General features: G+C 42.0%; 1 protein-coding gene across 1 annotated transcript in view; it reads left to right on the top strand.

Annotated features, from left to right (window-relative positions):
- Window positions 1–23,262, top strand: part of rimbp2b (RIMS binding protein 2b) — a 49,216-nt gene extending 25,954 nt beyond the window's left edge. Inside the window, 15 exon segments of the mRNA XM_083785033.1 lie at window positions 818–969; window positions 1,809–2,444; window positions 2,781–2,930; window positions 4,148–4,312; window positions 7,278–8,054; window positions 9,435–9,546; window positions 12,338–12,531; window positions 12,968–13,136; window positions 13,319–13,381; window positions 13,801–13,904; window positions 15,142–15,168; window positions 16,631–16,702; window positions 19,452–19,586; window positions 22,316–22,324; window positions 22,326–23,262. Coding sequence (XP_083641159.1) covers window positions 818–969; window positions 1,809–2,444; window positions 2,781–2,930; window positions 4,148–4,312; window positions 7,278–8,054; window positions 9,435–9,546; window positions 12,338–12,531; window positions 12,968–13,136; window positions 13,319–13,381; window positions 13,801–13,904; window positions 15,142–15,168; window positions 16,631–16,702; window positions 19,452–19,586; window positions 22,316–22,324; window positions 22,326–22,511 — 2,951 coding nt within the window. The 3' untranslated portion in view covers window positions 22,512–23,262.
- The last annotated feature ends 258 nt before the right edge of the window (window positions 23,263–23,520 follow it).

The following is a 23,520-nucleotide window of genomic DNA, read 5'->3' as shown; positions in this document are numbered from 1 at the left end:
TTGTAGTGTGTGATAGTTGAATCTGTCTGCTTGTATTGTTTGAGTGTGTTTATTGTTGTAAAATGTTCTCTTGCATGGTCACTCATAGACTCACTCACTCTTTTAATCTCAATAAGACATCTATCCATCCATCAATCCATCCATTTTCAACCGCTTATCCGTAGTCGGGTCGTGGGGATCAAGTCGGGTCAACGAGACATACCTGTTAAAATAATTATAATGATTATGATGCCAATAGATGCATGCATATTATGCATTATGCTCTTGAAGAGCCTGGACATAATATTCCTGCATATCATATGCGGGCAAGATATTAGACTGTATTTGTAAATCATGTTCAGATATACATTGGCCCTCGCATTAATCATCATAACATCCTGTCACGATTATTAAACATGAGAACAGTTACAGAATTATGTTCCACTTGATGAAACACCAGTGGTTTAGTCCAGTGGTTCTCAACCTATGGGTCGGGACACCAGATGACAGTGAAGTGACAATTTAAGAACTTTTAGACCTTCCTTTTCAATACCTCAAAAAAAGAAAGAAAATAAAAAGTACTGCATTATACTATAAAACCAGGTCAAACATTGGCCAAATTGGCCTGGACGGCTGAGGGCTGACATCGTGTCGCGATCCCAACGAATTTGCTGAGTGTCACTCCTACATTCGATGTGCTTATCAGAGTCCCACTCCCCAGTTATATAATATTATTTTGGGGGTCATGGCTTGAAAGAGCACCATTGGTTCAGTCTGTGTTGTATTTATTATACTTTCTCTTCTTATCCTAGTGTGTATAATATTTTGTGTTCCCCAGGTCCTCCTTTCCCTCCCCAAGAGGTGCAGGTCCAGTGTGGTCAAACACCTGGGGTGCTGCAGGTCAGATGGAAACCCCCAACCCTGACCCCTTCAGGGACCTCAAATGGTGCCAGTGTGATTGGCTACGTAGTATGCACAAAGGGACAAAAGGTAGGTAGGGGTACATACGAATAAGCCTGTTTTCTTTATGTATTCTTCTGCCATTGTCAGCTGTTCAAATCCCATCATTGTCGGTGTAGCGTGACTGTGCTGCCATCTGCTGGACATAATTGATAGAAGACTGATTTCTAGCCCATGCATGACAAACAACAGCAGTTATGTAAGGCGCTTTGCAAACAAGGCTGTAATAATAGGCTCTCTGGCTCTTTTGACAGCAGCGGTGATGTTTAGGTGTGTCATTACTGCATCCCACATACTGTACTAAGCCAGAGACATTCGTCGTGTCTGTGTCAGTGTGTGTCTTTCCAGCCACTCAGGATTAAGTCATCAGAACATTGTTTTGGAGGGGGAGGGAGGCAGGCAGGCAAAAAATAATTATATATAATTTGTCTGAGATGAGGTGCTATAATTACAATAAATATAAAACTTTGTCACTTATTCCATCTAGGGTTAAATCTATTAGGTCTATACGACTGACCTTGCTTTGTAGTTCAGTCAGTTTCACCACCAGTTTTTTCCATGATGATAGATTTATGTTATTGTACATCTTTAGAAAATAAGCTTCATAGACGGAGGCAAAAGCTGCACATACTGTAGGCCTATACAGTAGGTCAAAAAGGAGTTTCAGATCACTGGTATGCTGACACTTTAATTGCCCTCCAGTTAAGAATGTTGTCCTGGCTCCTGTGTGTGCAGATAGCAGAGGTTATGTACCCTGTACCCTACGGCAGACTATGTGACTGTGTGACTCCTGTGTGTGCAGATAGCAGAGGTTATGTACCCTGTACCCTACGGCAGACTATGTGACTGTGTGACTCCTGTGTGTGCAGATAGCAGAGGTTATGTACCCTACGGCAGACTATGTGACTGTGGAGCTGAACAGGATCCAGTGTCTGGAGGCCAGCGAGGTCATAGTAAGGACGTTATCAGCACAAGGGGAGTCCCAGGACTCGCCCGTGGCCCTCATTCCACATAACCTCCTGGGATCTCCACGCCTCGCCCGCCGCACCGCTGCATCTATGCCCCACCAAGTGCAATCGCAAACCCATCCGCCGTACCCGTCCACCTATCCCCCGACGCACCCTCAACCCCAGGTCCAGCCCCTGCCTCGAGCCCAGCCCCACACGCTGCCTCACTCACAAACACAGACGCCGTCGGCCCATCACCCTCCTTCCCAGCACTTTCAGCCCCACCCCATGTCCAAGTCCAAACCTTTAGTAAGTGCCAGAGAGCCAGAAACCAAAGAGCATGAGGCTATCCTGCGGCCTGGCCAGCCCTGGGAGCGCTCACCTTCGCCCCTGCCTCCCATGCGTGGCCACACGTTGGAGCCGCCACACTTCCAGCCACGCCGTTCACCCTCTCCTCAGAGGATCTTGCCACAGCCTCAGGGAGTCCCCATCCCCAACACCATCGCCAAGGCCATGGCCAGGGAAGCTGCACAGAGAGTTTTCGCTGAGGGAAACCGGGTATGTGAGGACTTTGTAACAGTTGTTGTTAAACGTTACATGTTACAATTGTAACATGAATCAAAACAGTGTGAAAGAATTACTTGAATAATCGATTAATTGATCGACAGAAGATTAATAGAATAATTTGTAATTATAAAATCATCATGACGTTTTTGACTGCTGGGTAAACATGGTCTGTTTGGAGCATTGATGAGCATCTACCATCATTTTGTAAGCTTAAGTTGCATGATGACAATTTTTTGTCATCAGCAAAACATTGAAATTATGGTTGCAAACATTACATGCATGGCATATAAAACAAGTCTAAATAAATACCTGTTTTGTGTCTGTCAGGTTGAGAAGAGGAACATCTTCAGTGATCGTGGTAATGCTCTGCATTCACTGAACTCTGATGAGGAAGAAGACGGTTATGATTCTCCTCATGCGAGGAGAAGAGGGGCTTCAGTAGATGAATTCCTGAGAGGCTCAGAGCTTGGCAGACAGGTATTATACACAAAACACAATAAGATAATGCTTGTTTGATTCACTATGGTAGAATATATATGTATTTGTAGGAGTTAAAGGGACACCTCACCATTTTTGCAAAATAATATATGTTAATGACGTTTAGAAGATTTAGAACACTTTCCTGGGGGTTGGGTTTTTTTGTGTGTAATATGTGGTTTTAGATATTTTAGATTTAAGCAGTGAGCCCAGTGTCTCTGATGTCATGGACACTGGGCTCACTTCCTTCCTGGACTACAATTCCCATAATGCTTTCGTGCACTGCTCCTCCTTGTGGATAGGGGGAGGGCTGTCTTACTAAGACAACATGTAGTCCAGGAAGTAAGTGAGCCCAGTGTCCATGACATCAGAGACACTATGGGCTCACTGCTAAAATCTAAAATATCTAAAACCACATTACACACATAATAGACCCCGGGAAATTGTTCTAAATCTTGTAAACGTTTTGGAAAAAGGGTGAAGTGTCCCTTTAATTAAATCAACAGCATCAATGGCACAATTTTCTTACTTTCATTTGACACAATGTGTCAAAATTCACAAAGAGTAGTTAGTGTAGACTGTGGTGACACCAGTCTGAGGTACTGCCGGACAGTTGAGATTGAGGCATTTTTGGAAAAAAATCACCGCTTTGCTTTCAATTTGAATTCCCAGTCTCTACTATCCTACAGTATTAACCACATGAATCCTAGCATCCATGTTCTGGGGGTGAACATTCGCCCCCAGAAATAGCTGATCTACAAGCTCAGAACCCATCACTTTGAGAATGATGAATGTGATCTTGTAGGCTATTTTCAGCCAAAGATATTCTGTGTAGTAGAAAAGGGGACTAAGTACAGAGCCAGACCTGGTCAACTAAGTGGTTACTATACTTTGATCTGACGGAGCATTGGTCCGATCGACAACCTACCTCAAACCCTCACCCTAACCCTAACCTCCCCCGGGGCAGACACCTAAACCTAACCCCAACCCTCTCCCGACCCCCAGCGCACCTCAGACAATTGCTCCTTCGGAGCAATGCTCCGTCGGATCATAGTATGCCTCCCCAACTAAGTAATACTTTGCTTAGTATAGAGGGTTTATGTGCAAAGGGTTTAAAAGCAACATTAAAAAGCATGGGGCATGTTTACTTTGAAACAAACCACTTACTGTTTGACCTCAACTGTCACTCTCCCTCTTCCTGCCTCTATTCCCCCCAGCAGCACCATCATCACCACTACAGCCACAGCGAGGAGTACCACACGGAAAGCAGCCGGGGTTCCGACCTCTCCGACATCATGGAGGAGGACGAGGAGGACCTCTACTCTGAGATGCAGTTGGAGGAGGGCCGCAGGCGGAGCATCAACTCCCACAACACTCTCAAGGTACTGTAAGCCAACGGCAACCCAACGAAATCAACAATGCCAGGGATGGCGTATGGAGGACGGTTCCATGTTTCTTTCTCACAGGCTCTACATTCAGGCCCACCGTGGCTTTGCGTGACTGAGATGCACAGTCTTGCCTTAGGCACCCCCCCCACCCCCCCACTCCCCCCCCCCCCCCAAACCACCTACCCAGCCCCATATTCAATCCCTATCACTGCTTCTTTTCATGTGAATGGCTACGCATGCTGCATGTTAGAATAGATAGAGGACGTAACTCAAGGCATAATTACTGTTCTTTCCGACTTTTTTTTAAATTGTATTTATTGCATTGAATGAGCATTGAATTAGATTTCTTAAAACTGAAATGTTTTTTGTATTCGTTTTAATATGAAGTGTGACACTGAAATCAAAGTTGTGTTGTATAGGACAGCAGTGAGCATAGTTATCTGGTGCCAATAAAAAATTGGCCATTCATTTCTCCCATAGAGATTTACCAAAAATGTATATAAATTATTTTAAGCCTAGAATCAGGCCATCCAGGATCCTGGTGAATCATGACCATAAAACCTTTGATTCTGTGGGAAGAAAAATTATAATATTTATTTATACATTTTTTCACATCTCTATGGGAAAAAGGAATGGAGGATTTCTTTGTGGCACCACACCCACTGCTATGCCCTATACTATAACATTAGCAAAGAAAGGGTCTTGGCATATCAAGTGCATATGGGAATCTCATTTAAGTGAGTACTTAAATGGAATTTGTTCACTTTTCTTTGTCTGTCCCATGTCAAACATTTAATTTCTCTGTTGTCAATGTAGATGGTAACGTTTTCACAGTGTGTGATCTTGTCATTCTTTGTGTGGATGTATGGCCAATAGGACATTGTACTGTGAAAGTAAACATTACATTGATGTTTATTGTTCAGCTTAATAGGAGAGGTTATGAGGAAAAGAAAACTTGATGTGAATGATTTATGTTTGTCAGCAAATATTTGTACAGTAACAGTGTTCAAGATTTGGTGTGGTTGAAACGCATCAATGTTGAATCTCCTGTTTCTTTGTTGCAAACATGCACCTGTTTCTATGTTGCCATCAGTTCATAAGTCACTTCTGTGACATCATTGTACATGCATCACAAATTATCGCCATCTGTATGAAAAATCTGGGATGGAAAAATGTAGGCAATTTAGTTTGACTAACACTAATGTGGTAAAGGACAAATGAAATTCATATAGTAACTTAAGTTTAGTGTTCTGTTGAATTTGTGTGGGCTTATTATCTCCATTAGGAATTATGTGCGTGCTTGCGTGTGCGTTGCCTCAATTCTCAAATATTTTACAAATCGGTCACCGACAGCTATATTTTCGAACATTTATAATTGCAGTTTGGCGACTCAATGAATTCAACTAAAGGTTCAGTTTGCGTGTGCAAGCTGACATTATATTAGCACCTTAACTTTTCAATCTTTGGCCCTTTTTACAGAGTTTAGAGTGCAGATGATCTACAAAGCTTGCACCAAAACTAATACAGCATCGTCTTTTACTTGTTTTCAAGACTAGCTGAATGATCATGCTGGATTTGAAAAGAAACATGTTTTGGCTGATTTGATCCCTACTTAATTTAATGTTATTCTCTCTCTCTCTCCCTCTCATGGAGATTGTCACACACACATCAGTGTCTTCCCCGAGATTATGCTGGCATGGTCTGCCAGCTTTCAGATATAGCTGTGTGACGTTCATTCTCAGTTTTAATTGACTGCCAACATAATTCCTCTCACAAAGGACATGTAAAGCGGGTGTGTGGCAGCGAAAACCAACATCAAATTGCAACCGTAACTGCTGATTTAAACATAATTGCACCATAGTAATGAGTGACAGTCTTTTTACATTCCTTCCCGCCATTGCCCTGTGCTTTTTCATACTCACAGTCTCACACACACAACCGCAAAACATTGTCATCATTGGCCCCATATGGAAAGATGTAGAGTAGACAATGAATGAGTGAGAGAGAAAGGGAAGACAGCAGAGACCATGCACAATTGGTAGTCACATGTCACATTCTGTTATGGCTGTAGGTAGAAATATAACTGCATACATCAACCTTATTATTACAGTAAGGCATGTAGAGATACTTTAAATGTTTTACCTTGGCCTTGTCAATCCCATTGCACTTCTGTTTGTAGGTATTTATCCTACACATATCCACATACTGTATAGTTCATTTTTTCCACTTCATTTCATTTGAAGCTTCAGGATTTGTCTATCATCAATTTATCAGAAAAAGAGAAAAGAACCCGTACACTCATCTGCTCCAAATGTTATACTTTATTGACGACGTTTCGAGCCACGGTCAAAAACTAGTTTTTTGGTCTGGTCAAAAAATAGCTTTTGACCAGATGAAGAGCCTTGGCTCGAAACTTTGTCAAAAAAGTATAACGTTTGGAGCAGATGAGTGTGCGAGTTCTTTTCTCTTTTTCTGATGTCACTTTTGATCCCAGCACCTCTACTAAGTGATGTGCGTATTCCGTATTCTATTAGTTTTCATCAATTTATCAACCTCAGTGTTTTGTTTGCTCCTCACCAGCAGTATCTTTTCTGTATGGCTGTCACTTAATTTTGAAGTATGGATCGTTTTGCCCATTATGTGTGTGTTTCGTTCACCACAAGTAATGTCCAGACTCATACATATCATTTAGTACAGATTTCCTGTCCAGAGCATGCCATTTCCCCCTCACGGAATGAGACTGCATGTCTTACTGCATTACCACAAATAACTAATTCTGTCTTTATTTTGTCTTTCCCCCAATTTATTTTTCTATTCACACACATTATCGTGTCCTACCTGTTCTAAAACCTTCAAAAACCACACAAATCTTCCCTCAAATCTAAACCAAACAATTTTTGACTGAATTCTGAACTATGGAAAATGTGGACATGTTGCTCCCCGGTTCTCACGGCTAAAGGCTTATTACAAGCGCCAGGATCTTGCAGAGGAGAGAGACTGCTGGGACCTACAGAGGGAGGTGGTGAAACAGAAGTCGCTGCGGAGCAAACGTCTCCACAGCATCCCAGAGGTGGCCGAGGAGGAGCCAGACAGCGTGGACGGCCTGGGACAGCGGCTGTGCTTCGAGGACGGAGGGCGTCCGGGAACGCCCCGATCCCAGCGGAGGAGCAATCGCATTTACGAGCAGGACCAGCACATCTCGCCCGGTAAGAGCTCACGGCGGCTGCAGCGCCAGTCCTCCTCGCCGCGCTTCCATGATGGCCACTATGGATACACGGCAGTGGAGCGCGGCCTGGGCCGACCGAGCCGCCAGAATACCAAGAGTCCTGACAGCGGGTTGGACTGTGGCAGTGAGGAGGAGGGCTCTTTGGGACGCGGCTACCAGGGTTACTACACCCACGGTAGCCCCGTGCGGGCGCCCATACGCATCATCCACTGTGAGGGGCCAGTGGAACGGCGGGCCCTGGCCATGGGTCGAAAGAGAACTCTGACACGTCAGTGTAGCATGGAGGAGGACTACTGTGACGTGCCAGTGTCTGCAGCCCCATCAGTGCACAGGGGCGATTTCAGGAACAGGGAGCACTTTGGCCCTGGGCGAGGAGCAGGTCCCAGGAACTACTCCAGGGAGGGAGCCCTGAGCGAGGGCAGGCTCAACGAACTGGACAGGGCCTATTACAGTCCACACAGAGACGCTAGGGCACAGTCTATGTCCAGGCTCAACCGGGACCAGACGCTGGTGTGTGATTCTGGCTTTCTGCTGTACATTTCATCAGCAAGCAGCAGCCATTCTATTTTCTTAATGTTTTTTTTGGTTTGTTTTTTCATGGGTATCACCCTTTTTCCTTTCATTATCACTTGTTTTCAATCTTCTGTAAAGGTTACATTATGATTACATGTTCATGGTTGTTCTTATTTGATGTTTTATGTTGTGTGTATTAGTTTGCTCGTACTTAGATTGTCGAGTGTTTTTGTTTCTTTCAAGTAAAGCTTTTGATTATCTAAAGGCCATTTAACTATGTTTTGATTTCTCATGTCTCTGAGGGAAAAGGACAATGGCAGCTCAACTAATGGCTGTTTCTCTTCAATGCATTGGGATTGTACCATTCACTTTTCTCCACCAGCCGACAGCTTGATATGTCTCATCTTACTTTTAGACCTCTAGTACTGCAGCCTTATGTCGGGCTGGAAATTTCTAGCAACTCTAGTTGCCTTGCATACAAAACAACAGCAGAACAGTTCCTTTTGTAGTCTGTGCAGATTTAATTTACTCTGCTTCAGCCCTCAAGCTGATATGCATCATGTTAGGTCTATTTTCTCTTTTCCTTCTCTCTGGCTTTGAAGCAAAGAATTATCTTCCTTTGTTCACTACAGAGGCTTGCTAGCAGGGCAACCACAAATCCAATCCTTCACATGTTTGGTCCTATTTATACTTATTGGCATGCCAGTATTGCATGCCAAAAAATAGCAGATCTACAAGCTCACGGTGCATTGCATTTTAACCCGCTGTGAGCTTGTAGATCTTCTATTCTCTGTGCGACACTGGCGCATAACTAAGTATAAATCAGGCTTTAGTCTGCAGTAATAGTGGCCCCCAGGCTGATGCTCAGCTAACCATGTCTCATCACACTCTGTTTTGTGTCCATTCTTTTGTCCATACTCATTTACTATAACTCTTTCTCTCTCAATGTTGTCATTCTCTTTGTCACTTTCAGTCACTTACTTTTCTCATCAAGGTAGCTGACATGCACAGAACAAAACAAACAAAACAAATGGTCTTTAGCTAAACATCTGAACCCTGCCTAATCCCCCCCATCCCAATCCATGCAGTTATGTGGGGGTTGATTTCATTTTGTTTTCTTTAGTTGATGGTTTGTTGGTTTACTGGGTTTCATTTATCTTTCCATGGGTTTATTGCTCTTATGTTTTCCTCCCCTAAGGACAAATGGAAGCCACAACATTTGCTCTTATGATTATTATTTCCCCCCCCAATTGTGTTAAGTGTTTAATGTTTAAATGTTTTTACAGTAAATTGGTGTTTATATATAGTTGCTTTGCTATTGCATGGACAAGTGAGCCGGCTCTAACATATTGCTGTGTGTTGTCTCTTACTCTAAAGATCATTGGAAACCCGCCGTCGCACGGACGCTCAGCAGACCATCTGGACCACTCGGGGAGGAGGTCTGTGCACGCGGGCACCGCCCCTCAGCGACGGCCCATTCCCTCCATTGGTTAGTGAGGTCATGACACGAGGAGACGCCTCGTCCACCTCCAGCAGGGGGTGTATTGATTGATTGATGTTGTGTATTTTAACCCGCGTGAGCCAAGCCGAACATCCCCTCTCGACCAGTAGACCAGTGATTCTCAACCAGTAGGTCCCCGGATGATTTTGGGGGGGTCCCCACTCCCCAGTTCAAATATGATTATTTTGGTGGGTCCCCAGTTCAAATATGATTATTTTGGGGGGTCCCCAGTTCAAATATGATTATTTTGGGGGGGTCCCCAGTTCAAATATGATTATTTTGGTGGGTCCCCAGTTCAAATATGATTATTTTGGTGGGTCCCCAGTTCAAATATGATTATTTTGGTGGGTCCCCAGTTCAAATATGATTATTTTGGTGGGTCCCCAGTTCAAATATGATTATTTTGGTGGGTCCCCAGTTCAAATATGATTATTTTGGGGGGGTCCTCAGTTCAAATATGATTATTTTGGTGGGTCCCCAGTTCAAATATGATTATTTTGGTGGGTCCCCAGTTCAAATATGATTATTTTGGGGGGGTCCCCAGTTCAAATAGGATTATTTTGGCGGTCGCAGCCTGAAAAGGTTGAGAACCACTGGCATAGACAACATGAAGCTTAACCACTTAAACCCTAGTTGACTGAGGTCCCCCAGTATTTCCCTCTACACCAAATCTCTTTGCTGTAGATAGCAGATGTACAAGCGCACAATGCATCACAATGTGATGCCTGGCGAGCATGTAGATCGGCTGTTTTCTCAGCCCCCCCCCCCCCCCCAGAATTAGGCCTAGCCAGGGTTCATGTGGTTAAATGACTTTGTAGACCAGTGTAACACTGCAGCAGCTGTTCATCTTCATTATGAGTCAGTATTCACCAACTGTGCTGTTTGGCAGAGAAGCGCTGTACATCATATGTTATGTCGTACTTCTATGCTTTATACACTTGACCAGGACCCCCGCCTCCTCTCTTGTCACAATAGTGAAATAGCATTGCTGTTTTACACCAAATAACTCCAGAGTGAAACCTGTGGTATTCTGCCACCCCCCAGAGCCCCCCCCCCCCCCCCCCCCCCCCCCCCGCCTTCATCCTTGGCCCCTCCGCATGTTTGAAAAGGGCGGTAGCGCAGAGTGTGTGTTTTGGGGATCGGGCGGGGTCTCTGATCGTAACATTGTGATTGGTGTCTTCTGTAGAGATCACCATGGACAGTAACAGTGAGGGGAGTGAGGTGAACCTCTCACCTGTCAAGGAGGATGTTTACTATGGCAGTGTAGCTCGACGCAGGATATGGCCAATGTCCTCAGAGCATCAATATGGTATGTGGTGCAGCTTCATCTCCAGATGATAATTCACCTTAACAAATAACTAGGGTGGGGAAAAAAGCAGTGGTTTAAAAAGAAAACCTTTTTGTTTTGAGTTCGTTGCTGGAATGGTGGTTGTTCTGGTAGCCAATGATTTTTTTTAGCTTTAGTTTAGCAGATTCCAAGCTGACGGGAGAAGACAAGATGGCTTTTCCCGTGGCTGGACAATGAGAATCACCCTGGCCTCCACTGTATGTTCCCCCTTCCCTTTAGAGCTTCTGTCCCAGGAATCCTCCTGTCCATGCTGCCTATCAAACCCTGCTCTTCCTTCTCCTCCTGCCTCCCAAGACCATTTGCCTCTTTTCACTCATTTTTTATTTTTTTGCATGACAAGTTATTCACCAACAGTGAGAAGGAAAGAAAACATCATTGGATGAGTTAATGCATTGTTGCCTTGTTGGTAGGTATCACAACATCAACCACTCATAAACCTGCTGCCATCAAATTCAATCTAGTGTTCTAACATGAATTTAATTAAAAATATTCACCATAAGCTGCATTGGTAATTGGTTCACTTTTGGTCGCACTGCGACAGGTACCGATGCCGAGTCCAGAATTCTGCCATTGAAACATTCGAGTTAACATGGTGATCCATAAGAAGCATGGTTAATTGATATCAGGTTCACCCTTTCCCCTCACTGTCCCACTGATATCTGCGAAGCCACGAACTGCTGTGGTATTTGATTTTCCGAGTTCTCTTTGGAATGTCTCTCGATGTATTTATTTATTCATTCATTTGCTAACAACTATTTCCAGACATGTAAAGCATGTCCCTGCATTGATACTTAATACAAACATCATTGCCTAAATGCCAGGAAAGCATGCATGAGTCAACCTCTGTGAGATAAGGCAGTGAAACAGCAATGAACGGCAGTGCAACGTTAGTCTCCCTCCATTCCCTTAACATGCATGGTCATTAGTTTCCCCTTGCACCAAAAGACTTGGCTTGACATGTCCTTCCCACCTTGGTCTTTGTGTCAATGTTTCTGTGTGTACAACACCATAGCCTAATTTATGTTTCAGTGAAAAGGTGTGGTGCGATTTGTCGCTCACAAATATTTTACAATATTTACAAATATTTTTGTCGAGCAACACGTTGCACACTTTTTTTCTAAGCATACTTTAAGATGGAGTGTAAAGTCGTTCTGTAAACAGGAGTGTCTATCAAGCCAGAAATCAGATATATATATAATGCTAAAGGTTTCCTGAATATATGATCACAACTCAACTGAGCTGTTGAAAGCGAAGCACATTAAACCAAAGGCACTATTTTGTATCGTTTGATCTCTGGCTCTTTGTGTCTCATGTCCCTGTCCCCTGTCAGCTCTAACAAACAATCATATTCTGTTCCTATCAGTGCCTATACTACCTGCCATCATTGTGGAAGGCAGGTAGTAGCAGCAGAGGTTTCTCTTTTTGTTTCAGACGGCTATGGCGGCCGTAGCCACGGACATGGGAGCCACGGACATCGGCGCTCTCCTGAGTACTATGAGGAATCGGAACCAGAAGAGCTAACCCGTATATTTGTGGCCCTGTTTGACTATGACCCCCTGTCCATGTCCCCAAACCCGGATGCTGCTGACGAGGAGCTGCCTTTCAAGGAAGGACAGATCATAAAGGTAAGGCTTCCACTCACACTCACTGTCAGAGAATTTCATCTCTGTGTCTATGCTGCAGTTTTTCATTTCTTTTTTGAGGGGTGCTAGCCCCTCCAATGTCTGGCTTTCAGAAATTACGTCTTGTGACAGTCAAGTCTATGGACTTTTAATGTTTGAAAAGAAAAAACAGTCTGTCTGTCCAAACATTTCAAGCGCAAACCGAGAGTGAGGAGTGAGTCGCAGCTTATCTAGGATTACATGCTTGTTCAGGGGAAATCTGTTCTTTTCTGTGATCGATACAGTTGTACGACAATGTATAAAGTGGGCTTAATTAGGAGTACCACACACACCATTGATTCTTCTCCTGAGATCTGGTCTGTGCTCCTCAGGTGTTTGGGAATGAAGACACAGACGTGTTCTACAGGGCGCAGGTTAAGATCTGGTCTGTGTTCCTCAGGTGTTTGGGAATAAAGACACAGACGGGTTCTACAGGGCGCAGGTTCGTGATCGTGCGGGTCTGATCCCATGTAACATGGTCTCTGAGATCCAGACGGAGGATGACGAGATGATGGACCAGCTGCTCAAACAGGGTTTTCTACCGCTCAACACTCCTGTGGAGAAATTAGGTCAGAACCCCTTTCATTGGCTGAACCTCTTTCTTTCCACCCCTTTCTTCTTACTTTGCTGTTCCCCTCTAGCTGGACAGCTTTCCGCAATATGGAACTGTATTTTCCCCGATAACTCATTTCTCTTGATCTTTACTCTTCCTTCTTAATTTTAACTTTTTTGTCTCTACTCTCCTGTGAAGTGAACTGCGACCGTTTCAAAGATGGCCGCTCAATAAATCGCAGATCCAGAAAATCCAAGAGAGGTCTGTGTCCAGTGAAATGCTACTCTTCCCTCTGCTACATCTTCACGCTTTGTTTTTCTAAACTTTGCTTCAATCACTGTGTGTGTGTGTGTGTGTGTGTGTGTGTGTGTGTGTGTGTGTGTGTGTGTGTGTGTGTGTGTGTGTGTGTGTGTGTGTGTGTGTGTGTGTGTGTGTGTGTGTGTGTGTGTGTGTGTGTGTGTGCTCATCGCAATCAAAAACCATTCATTATGATCATAGCAGTAGTTCTCTTTGTGAGCCAGACCATCTTGTGAGCTAAGCCCAGAAGGCTATAGCACCATAGGCTAAACAAACTCATCATCAGCTGCACAAGACTTCGGAATAAATGTCATGTTCTCAATCTCAACAGGGTTTACTTTTTATTTCAACTGATCACTCCTTACTCTCCCCTTTTCCTCTAGAGAGGAACAGGCGAAGTGGACGTCAACACCCAATGTCTACACGCAGAATGGTGGCCCTCTATGACTATGACCCACGGGAGAGTTCTCCTAATGTCGATGTAGAGGTACTCTACTCTTTCAGCGACAGATCTTTACTGTCTTTATCATGACATTTTCTCTCTCTCTCCATACATAAAAAAGTGCAGCACACAGTTTTATCCAGCGTAGTCCCCTAATAAAATGCCATAAATGTGTGCTTTTGGGAATACACATCCTTAAGACCAATTTGGCTAAGTGCATACTACATATTATTAGACATAGATTTGTTTTTTTGTTTATATGTTATAGGATTGGAAACACGACACCATGTATAATATGAGCTTCCCACAGGGTTGGGAGGGTTACCTTTTAAATGTAACCCATTACAGATGAATGATTATTATATTAATAGTCTTTTTTAATACATTATATTACTGATTATTATATTGGTAATCTGTTTTTACTTATGAAATAGTAATACCGGTAAATAATAACATATAGTTGTATTACTAATATAAAACTGACACATTTGATTACATTCTAGATAAATGAAAGTTCTCAAATATAACATCAAGGTTGTCACACTAGGCATTCTTGCTTGAGGACATAATTAAGCAATATTACACGATAGGGTGTGCTTTACCGTGATTATTGGCCAGTGATGCAGTCAGCACTGAAGTGCCAATAATCTAGGTAAAGCACACCCTCAAGTGTAATATTGCAATTATATAACAGTTACCCTTAAAAAACACGTCAACTCAATGTCATTGTAACTTAGATATTCAGTAGAAATTCATATTTTTTTAATGCCAGTTTTAGCCACTACAACCGTAAATGTCCAATGCAAACTGCTAGCCTAGCCACTCATGCTCATGCATCATGCTCGTTTGAAGCACGGGTAGATGCCTATTTCAACCAATCAGATTGCTTCCTCGAAACTACGTGTTGTATAAACACCTCCCTGACCATTGCCAATAACATAAAACATATTCATATTCTTTTTGATTTTGCTATTACATTGCTTTTTATTGTGGAAAGATTATGTGAGTGTAACCTTTTGTAATCACCAGTATTTTGATTGGTAACTGGAATTCTTAACTGACATAATAACATTTTTCTTCGTACTGTAAGTTAAATTTAGTTTGTAATGTAATGTACGTAACTCTGTTATTTCTTCATTATGTTGCTTCTTGACTCTGTGTATGAGACTTACTGTTTCTCAGTCAGTCAGTCAGTCTCAAAGTTACTGTCCCATGTTGTACTGATGGTCCCCCTGCCGCTTTGTACTCATTGTCACCTTTGTATTGGCACTGCCACCGACAGTTTGGGGGCCACAGACTGAATGAGGAGGTGAGTGAGAGCGAGGAGGACAGTGGTGGTCTGCTCTCTGTGTGTGTGTGTGTGTGTGTGTGTGTGTGTGTGTGTGTGTGTGTGTGTGTGTGTGTGTGTGTGTGTGTGTGTGTGTGTGTGTGTGTGTTTTCTTCCAGTGGTGGAAAGTAACAGTACATTTACTCTACTAAGTACTTTTCACTCCACTACAATTATTTTAAAACTTTAGTTCTACTTTGTAGAATGAATTATTATTACAAAACATGCATTAACATGCACTTCAGCCCTATATCAACTTTTGTTATTTGAAAATTGCTGATCGTGAGCTTGTAGATGTTCAAAAGATAGTTTTATGCATATGATAACTTATGTATAATGAGTACTTTTACTTTTCGTATACTTTTATGTAAATCTTGATGCCAATACTTTTTTCTTTTTTTTTTTACTCAAGTCCATTTTGATTACCGGAACTTTGCTTGTAACAAAGTGCAGCATTGCAGTATTGATAATTTTACTTAAGTAAATAAATGTAGTACTTTTTCCACCACTGGTTTCTACCCTGTTACCCTGTTGTTGGAGTGAGTGTGTAGAAAAGGTGGGCTTCAGATAATGGGCTCCAAGCGCTCCCACCCTCCCCTCCCCTCTCTTTCTCGTAGTCATGAACACAGTCCCTCATGCATCATGCCTGAACCAGCATCTCTCCTCCTCGGTTTGGTCTTTGTGTTGAGCAGATCTCCTACAACAGTACAACCATATTGCTTGGTTTGTGTGTGTGTGTGTGTGTGTGTGTGTGTGTGTGTGTGTGTGTGTGATCTATCCAGAGAGCCCCCCCCACACACCCCCCAACACCCCCAGTAGGAGACATGTACTCTGTGTGTTGCAATCTTCTTGTCTTCTTCACACAACAACATATGATGCATTGGCGGTTGCAACAGTCTGTCTACTGAGACTGAATTAACACTTGGATTGATTGATAATGCATCATGTTGATATGGAGAAGGAAGCACAGTATTTTTACAATACTATCGATTATTTTCTTGTCGATTATTCCATTTATTACTTTTTTGATTTATTGAATAATCGAGAAGCAGGTTTTGTAACGTGTATATTTATACGGATATATGTATGCAGTATATCAACGTATCCAAAATAAATGTCTAATTAATCTCTTTAGCAATATTTTAAACGTTGTTGTACAATGTGTACCACAAAATAGTCGATCTATAAGTTCACAATGCAATGTGTTGTGAGCTTGTAGATCTGTTATTTTCACTATTTTTGATTTCTTTGAACATTTATGAAAATGTGATTATTAGTTTTTTTATTCACATTTCTAGTTTGATTAACCCCTACAATATTTCACACTAATCAGACCCTAGAAGGTGTGTTCTTCATCAAACCCCAAGGTGCTGTGAGAAAAAGAAAACATAATTATTATTATTATTAAACTTAATTATATCTCAATACTCTTTTTCCCTGACAGGCTGAATTGACATTCTGTGCCGGTGATGTCATAACAGTTTTTGCTGAAATAGATGAAGATGGCTTTTACTATGTGAGTATTGATCCTTTTTGTCATGTGTTCATTTCTATTCAGACCATAAGGAATCTTTAATGCTGAACAGTGTTCGATTTAACACGTTTATAAATTACCGTAACTCCACTACTTTTTGCAGTAACTGTAATGCAACTAATTATTCTTTTCTAATTCAATAACACAATGGGCACATTACTCGAGTTGTTACTTTATGCGAAAATAACGACAACTTCAGGGCCCAGGAGTTCAAAACTTTTAATCCCTATCAGATCGGATCAGATTTGGATTTTGGGGAGTTCAAAACAAAAAGTCTGGATTGGGATCACTCTGATATCCGTCAAATCCAAACTTTAATCTGGATTAAATCTTCAAAATTGGTAGTTCAAAACTAAAACAAAGGTTTGGGATCAGTTTGATAAAAACAGAACAGGATTACCTTGATCCAACTGGAGGTCTGGATTTGCAGTGGATTACCAAAGCAAAACACAATTTACAATTAATTTAAACATGTTTATTATGGTAAATTGTCATTTTAGGAAACAAAGTCTTATGCACACATAGTAGGCCTGTCGCGGTGTTAGAATTTCCCCACCGTTTCTACCGTGCTTCTCAACACCGGTAAAACCGGTAACACCGAATCCAACCACTAGGTGTCCTAATAGACCTGCCTGACTGGTATTGATCCATAAAGTTTAGAAACAGAATCTATAACAGCGCTTGCACTTCCAAAGTAACTTACGTCGAGGCTTTAGGCAGTATAGGCAGGCACGGTCAAAAAATGCAACTAGAAGATAAACAATCCAGCAGAACTCTTTTCATCATTTTATTTTCCTCATATGATATGAGACTGAGTCATATCACGTATCACAGAGACCAACAACGCACGTGTTTCAGGCAGCTCACATAGACGCTGCTAACAGGAGATCATTACAGGATGAATTGCAGAGAGCGCACCGTTGCTACAGATTATTGTGAGTAAATAAAGCACTAAAACATTGTGGAAGTATAAACTCACCGTACCGTAAGTCCAATGCACCAGAAACGTGCAGTTTTCATAATCCTCATGGGGTTTGACAGTGTCTTGACTGTCTTCAGTGCGGTTGGGTGCAATTCCCCGAAAATCCTCATGGAGGCCCTGGCGGCCCCCACAGACTCTAGGTCACTGCAATGCACTAGTCTGAATGCAGCTAAGACCTGTCACCAAAGCGAAAGTGAAATCTGACACCATGCTGGTGTGTGTTCAGACAGCTCCGCTCTGCCTGTTGCAGCCCCGTAATTGAAGAGCAGATCACTTCTGTTCTCTTAATAATAATTTAAATAATAATAATAATACAACCTGTTATCTGACTAAAGTATTGATAACCTGCTTATAAGCACACCGGTGCCACACGAAAACGGGCACTCAGATCGGTGAACCAATATGATCCAACGCATTGATCCCTGCGGCACCCGCCCCTCTATACCAATAATCCTATACCCAGTCTCATGCACCCAAACATGGTGAAATAGCACGGAATTGTAATTCCGTACACGCCTAGAAAACCCCAAAATCAGTACATACAGTATGAATCCTTTCCATAGACGATGATGGAGGGGCGCCGTCTCTACTGAACTTGAGCCACGGAACTCTGGAGACACCACCGAGCAAAAGGGCACCTCCGTATTAGTGAAAACACGCCTCCGTCGCCATCAAAACAGTATTGTGTAATATGTACAGATTTTTATGTTTTCTAGGCGTGTATGCACGGAATTGCATTCCGTGCTATTTCGGCGTATTTCTGTGAGATGGGGTTAAGAAATCAAGGTGGCTGGGCCAAGCTAATGCACACCTGATCCATTCAGAGATGGGTGCGTATTGCGTAGGCAGGGCTGTATTCAGAAAATGCACAAAAAGTACACAATGCAACACAAGTGCAGGCGGTTCATTGTGTACTTTTCATGCATTTTTTGGAAAGGTTGTAATTTGAAATAATACATATTTTGTACCACTTTTATGGTTGATACATTTATTTACATTTATTTTTGTCACTTATGCAGAGAGCTCTTGCCAACCTCTCAGAACAGTGTATTCAACCAAATAAAGAGTTAGACTTAAAGGGACACTTCACCCTTTAAAAAAAAAATACATGTTAATGCCCCCCCCCCCCTGTGTATCTCTCTCTCTGTGTCTGTGTACGAGTGTGTATGCCCCCCGCATATCTTGACTACCGTCCGACTGATCGACTTCAAACATTATACTAAGGACCAGCTATTTTCCAAACTTTTGGAAAATGTTGTTGACATTAAAGGAGCATTCAGTGATTTGGAGAGAAAAAAAACGGTTCGCCCCGGTAACAAGATGTGCATCTCTACAGTGGGGGGGGGGGGACACAACAGGCCAACAGCATGTGCACCAAGGCCCGTGCCAATTCGATCATGAGTGGAGGAAGGCCACTCTCATCCTGATTGGATGAAGGCATGGCTAACCCTAGCCAAAAACGAAACCTATGGTTTTTTGACCCCAGGGGTTAACTGGGGACAGGGAGGAACTACTTATATGGTCAGCACAGTAGGGAGGGTTATCCAAAAAAAATGTTTTAATGATATTTGAATTAAGTGAAATCACTGAATATAGCAGTTAATGACATGTCCAAAATAGGGACACCAAGAAAGCGGTTAAACTGGCACTGTATATCCTTTTATTTTGTTTCTCTCTGCGTTTCCCTTTCCAGTCAGTGTGTGCACATGTGACCCGGGGATTCTTACTCGTATTCTCTGTACCCTCCAGGGTGAGCTCAATGGACACAAGGGACTTGTTCCTTCCAACTTTCTAGAAGAAGTGCCTGACGATGTAGAGGTTTTTCTCACAGACACACCATCTCGATACCCCCAGGACACTCCAGCACGGATAAAGACCAAAAGGGTACATGCTCCTTCGCAGTACTAGCCCCTCTGTCATCCACCTTACTCTCTTTTTCAGTTTCCTCTTATCTCCTTCTGGGTTTTTTTTTTCTTTTCCTGTGTCTGTGCTTGTGTGTGTTTCATTGCTGTAAGTACAATGGGAAGTCTGACTCTGTCTGGACCATTGCTTTACTGTAAATACTGTACAGTAGATATTGTCAGATCTATGATAAGAAAAAAAAGAGAACATTCTAAAACTAATACTTGACAGAGGTACTTTTATTTTTCATGTTTACTGCTGTGAAAGATATGCATTGTATAAACAAAACAAAAAACAAACAAACAAAAATAAATGGATATACTTTATTCATAAAGCATTATTTAATGGAGGAAGAGGTAGCGATGGACCTGTGACTTTTTATTCATACTGTGTCTTGAAAAGAAAGGGGGCGGGGTCTATTGAAAATTTAATTTATTTTAATTTTATTATTTTGCACATGCATATTTTGCATTGTAACAGATGCTTTATGAATATTCTGTGTTCCGATCCAAAATAATTTCTAATAGAGTAAATAGTTTTAATGTACTGAAAGATCAACTATGTAGTCTATAGCTTAGCATGTTCTATATTTAAGATGCATGGATTCTCCCTGAACATTTTTATACACACACACACACACACACACACACACACACACACACACACACGCACACACACACACACACACACACACACACACACACACACACACACACACACACACACACACACACACACGTGCACACACACACACACACACACACACACACACACACACACACACACACACACACACACACACACACACACACATATATATATATAGAGATATATATATATAAAAAGAAGAATATGGCTAGTACAGTACTTTTGTATCTGCTCCTGAAAGCCTTGTTTTGTATATTGCTTTCTTGTGAAGTAGCTCACAAAACATCACTTAACCTAAGTTGCCATCAAAGAATAATTTCACATACATAATTTCCGAACTGTAAACGTGATGTGAATCTTTGCGTTTTAACAAATAATGCAATTGTTCGATTATCAACAGGTGTCATCAGATGTTTATTTCCTTGTTTCACAATTGACATTTTTCACAGTACAGATTATTGAAATGCCATCACCACATATTTTTGTTTTTATTTCTTTCCTCACCCGCTTGGCAAAACAGAAGAAGAGTGTTCATTTCACACCTTAAAGGCTGTGTTTCCGTCACGTAAGTGAGCAACTGAGGATACCAAGATTACGCACTCCTCGTCTAATGCAGATGACATGGGTAACCTTAGTTTCTGGTATGCAACACCATACACAATATGAATCATTGGGTGTTCACAGCTATCTAGTTGTTTTAGACCCTTTCCTTCCTCTGTCCCTCAAAATCTTGCCTGTGCTTGTTTGTTGGAGGATAACAACCCCAGCCAATGCATTGAAGAGGAAGTACTGTATGGTATCTTCAGTTGTTTGTCTTCAGAGTGTTGTACATGACAATGTCCGTCTCCCACACTGTCCAATGCTAATATATACTTTGTTGCATGACCGGATTGACACTTTTTTTCATAAATTGAAAACACGCCATTTTTGGCAATCGACACGGTCGTGTGATGAAGTATAAATTAACCCTAATAAGTCTCCTGCTGTAACTCATGGTTAGCTAAAAGGCCATCTGTTGCACACCCCTCAATTACCCACTGTATTTGAACTTTTACTCCTAACATCTAGAGGTGCACCCTGAGTCACTGACTCACATAATCCAAACGGTGAGAAACGTTAGTGATTCTCATTCTACAGTCTACACCACTCAAATCTACTCAATGACAATGTCAAGAAATTTTTAATTGACATCATTCAGCTAAAGCCCAGTATTATATCTTTATTAAATCAACAGCAGGGTGCACGTTTTCTCTCTTATTGAAGCAATGATGTAAAATGGCAGAACGATTCCTGACATGTTTATGCAGAGACGGGAAACAAACTGGAAACAAGATCACATCAAGTTACCTTGATGAAAAATGTATTGTCAAAAATTTGAAAATGTAAAGCTTTTATTAATATAAAAGCTTTACATTTTCAAATATTTTCACATCTTATCTTTGGACTTTGATATGTTACAGTTCTGCATTGTATCTAATATTCAAAACCATACCGCCAAAGTGCAATTTCAAAGAGCCTTTTAGCTCATGATTACAAAAAAGTTTAGATATTAGTAGTTATTCTCTTCCCCAGTTGTATGAGTGATTATATGTTTAAGAGGAAGAAAAGTGAATGTGTTATGAACATGTCTCATTTGTGCTAAACTGTAATACCGTACAGCTGAATCTCTTTGTTGTGTGCCCTTGCCTTGGCTTGTCATTTTGTCTGGATAGACTCTGTTGCTAATGAAGTGAGAAGATATGAGCTGTCTTGCTTACCTTCTGTGGTGCTGTAGCTTACTGGCGGTAGTTTGGACCAAGACTATTTCTACATAACAGAGAGGTGGAGTGAAGGGAAGGGGTATTCCTCAGTACACAGGACAAAAAGTGAAGAAAAAAAATAATTGAGCAGTTGATGTGTGCTGCCAAGAACAGGGAAATACAGTAGCATTGGGGAAATGCAGAGCTATGATGGCCCTTCTGAGACAGAAAGGACTAAGTGGACAGGGGGAGTAATGACTGGCGTGTGCGGCGGCTGGCTTTTTTTTAACAACCCTGAACTGTCCCTTACGGGTCTCCCATTAGGTTCCGTTGGGAAAAATCGGGTCCACCCAGAAGAGCTGCTTCTCCCACAGTGTGCCCACACATTCCTGGCTCGGGCCCCGCCACCATGGGGCCTGGCAGTCCCATCAGGGGCCCACTGGACATATACTCCAAAAAGAAAAAGGGACTGCTCTCCAAAGGGAAGAAACTATTTAAAAGACTTGGCACTGCAGAATAATTTCTCGATCTACTTGCTAAAGTATGTCATCAACTTCCTCACCATAAATATAATACTCTTTATTGCATTTATTTTCATCCAGTGCAGCAATTAATTACAGTGTACAAGTGGCATTGGTCAGTGTGGCAAATGCTCTATTCTTGTACACCCATTGTATAGTAGAATTTGTATTTTGTTATTTAATTACAATACATATTTTGAATAAATTATTTCATATTCTGGTCAAGAGACCTCACGCTGTAGGCTGGAATCGAATATCTTAAGCCTTGGGTAGATCAAACTAGTGCTGCCGGGAGCTGCAATGAGTGGCAATGAGAAATCGCTGATTAGGCTGTGGCACTAAACAACATTGTCCATGTAGAACATGGATGGTATGATGCCAGGTCCTCGCTCCTCAGCATGTCTCAGAGTGTGATCAATGTCTCTGTACATAACTGAGATTAAAAAGACCAGAACTCAGAATGTCACATGTGTCACACAAACACAGAGGGCTCATTCGAACCATGTTGTCTGTTTTGGGAGTCCACAATGATGCAAGAAAAATACCTAATTGGGTTTCGTGGTGGTGCCAGGGGGGCTGTGCCGGCTTGAGCTCGTTTAAAACGACTGAATTTGTATCGAATGTGTATGAGAGTTTTGCCTGTTCTTACTTCAGCACATTCCCTCCTGACCATTCAAAGCACATGCAAAGTGATTTGGAAATGTCAGAATGGTAATTGAAGCATGCAATACTTCAGTATACCATGGCTAATATGCAGTAATGTGATTTTAACAGTCAAGTTGACATCATAGATTCCTGTTGTACTCTCCCTATACACTTAGAGACAAGAGACAAGAATGCTAAGTGGGGAATTGGTCAGAATCCAACTAAATAAGCACATGCTATATGCTACAGGGTCACTAAACTGAATTCAGCATCACATTATTTACATTCAGTTGAATGGTGGTGAAATGCCTAGTATATCCAACCTCCATGTATTTGCCTTATAAATGCACAATGGTTTGTACT

Source organism: Protomyctophum parallelum (genome assembly GCF_964188405.1).
Source record: "Protomyctophum parallelum genome assembly, chromosome: 15".
NCBI classification, from domain to species: domain Eukaryota; kingdom Metazoa; phylum Chordata; class Actinopteri; order Myctophiformes; family Myctophidae; genus Protomyctophum; species Protomyctophum parallelum.
This window is presented reverse-complemented; position numbering and strand designations above follow the sequence as displayed.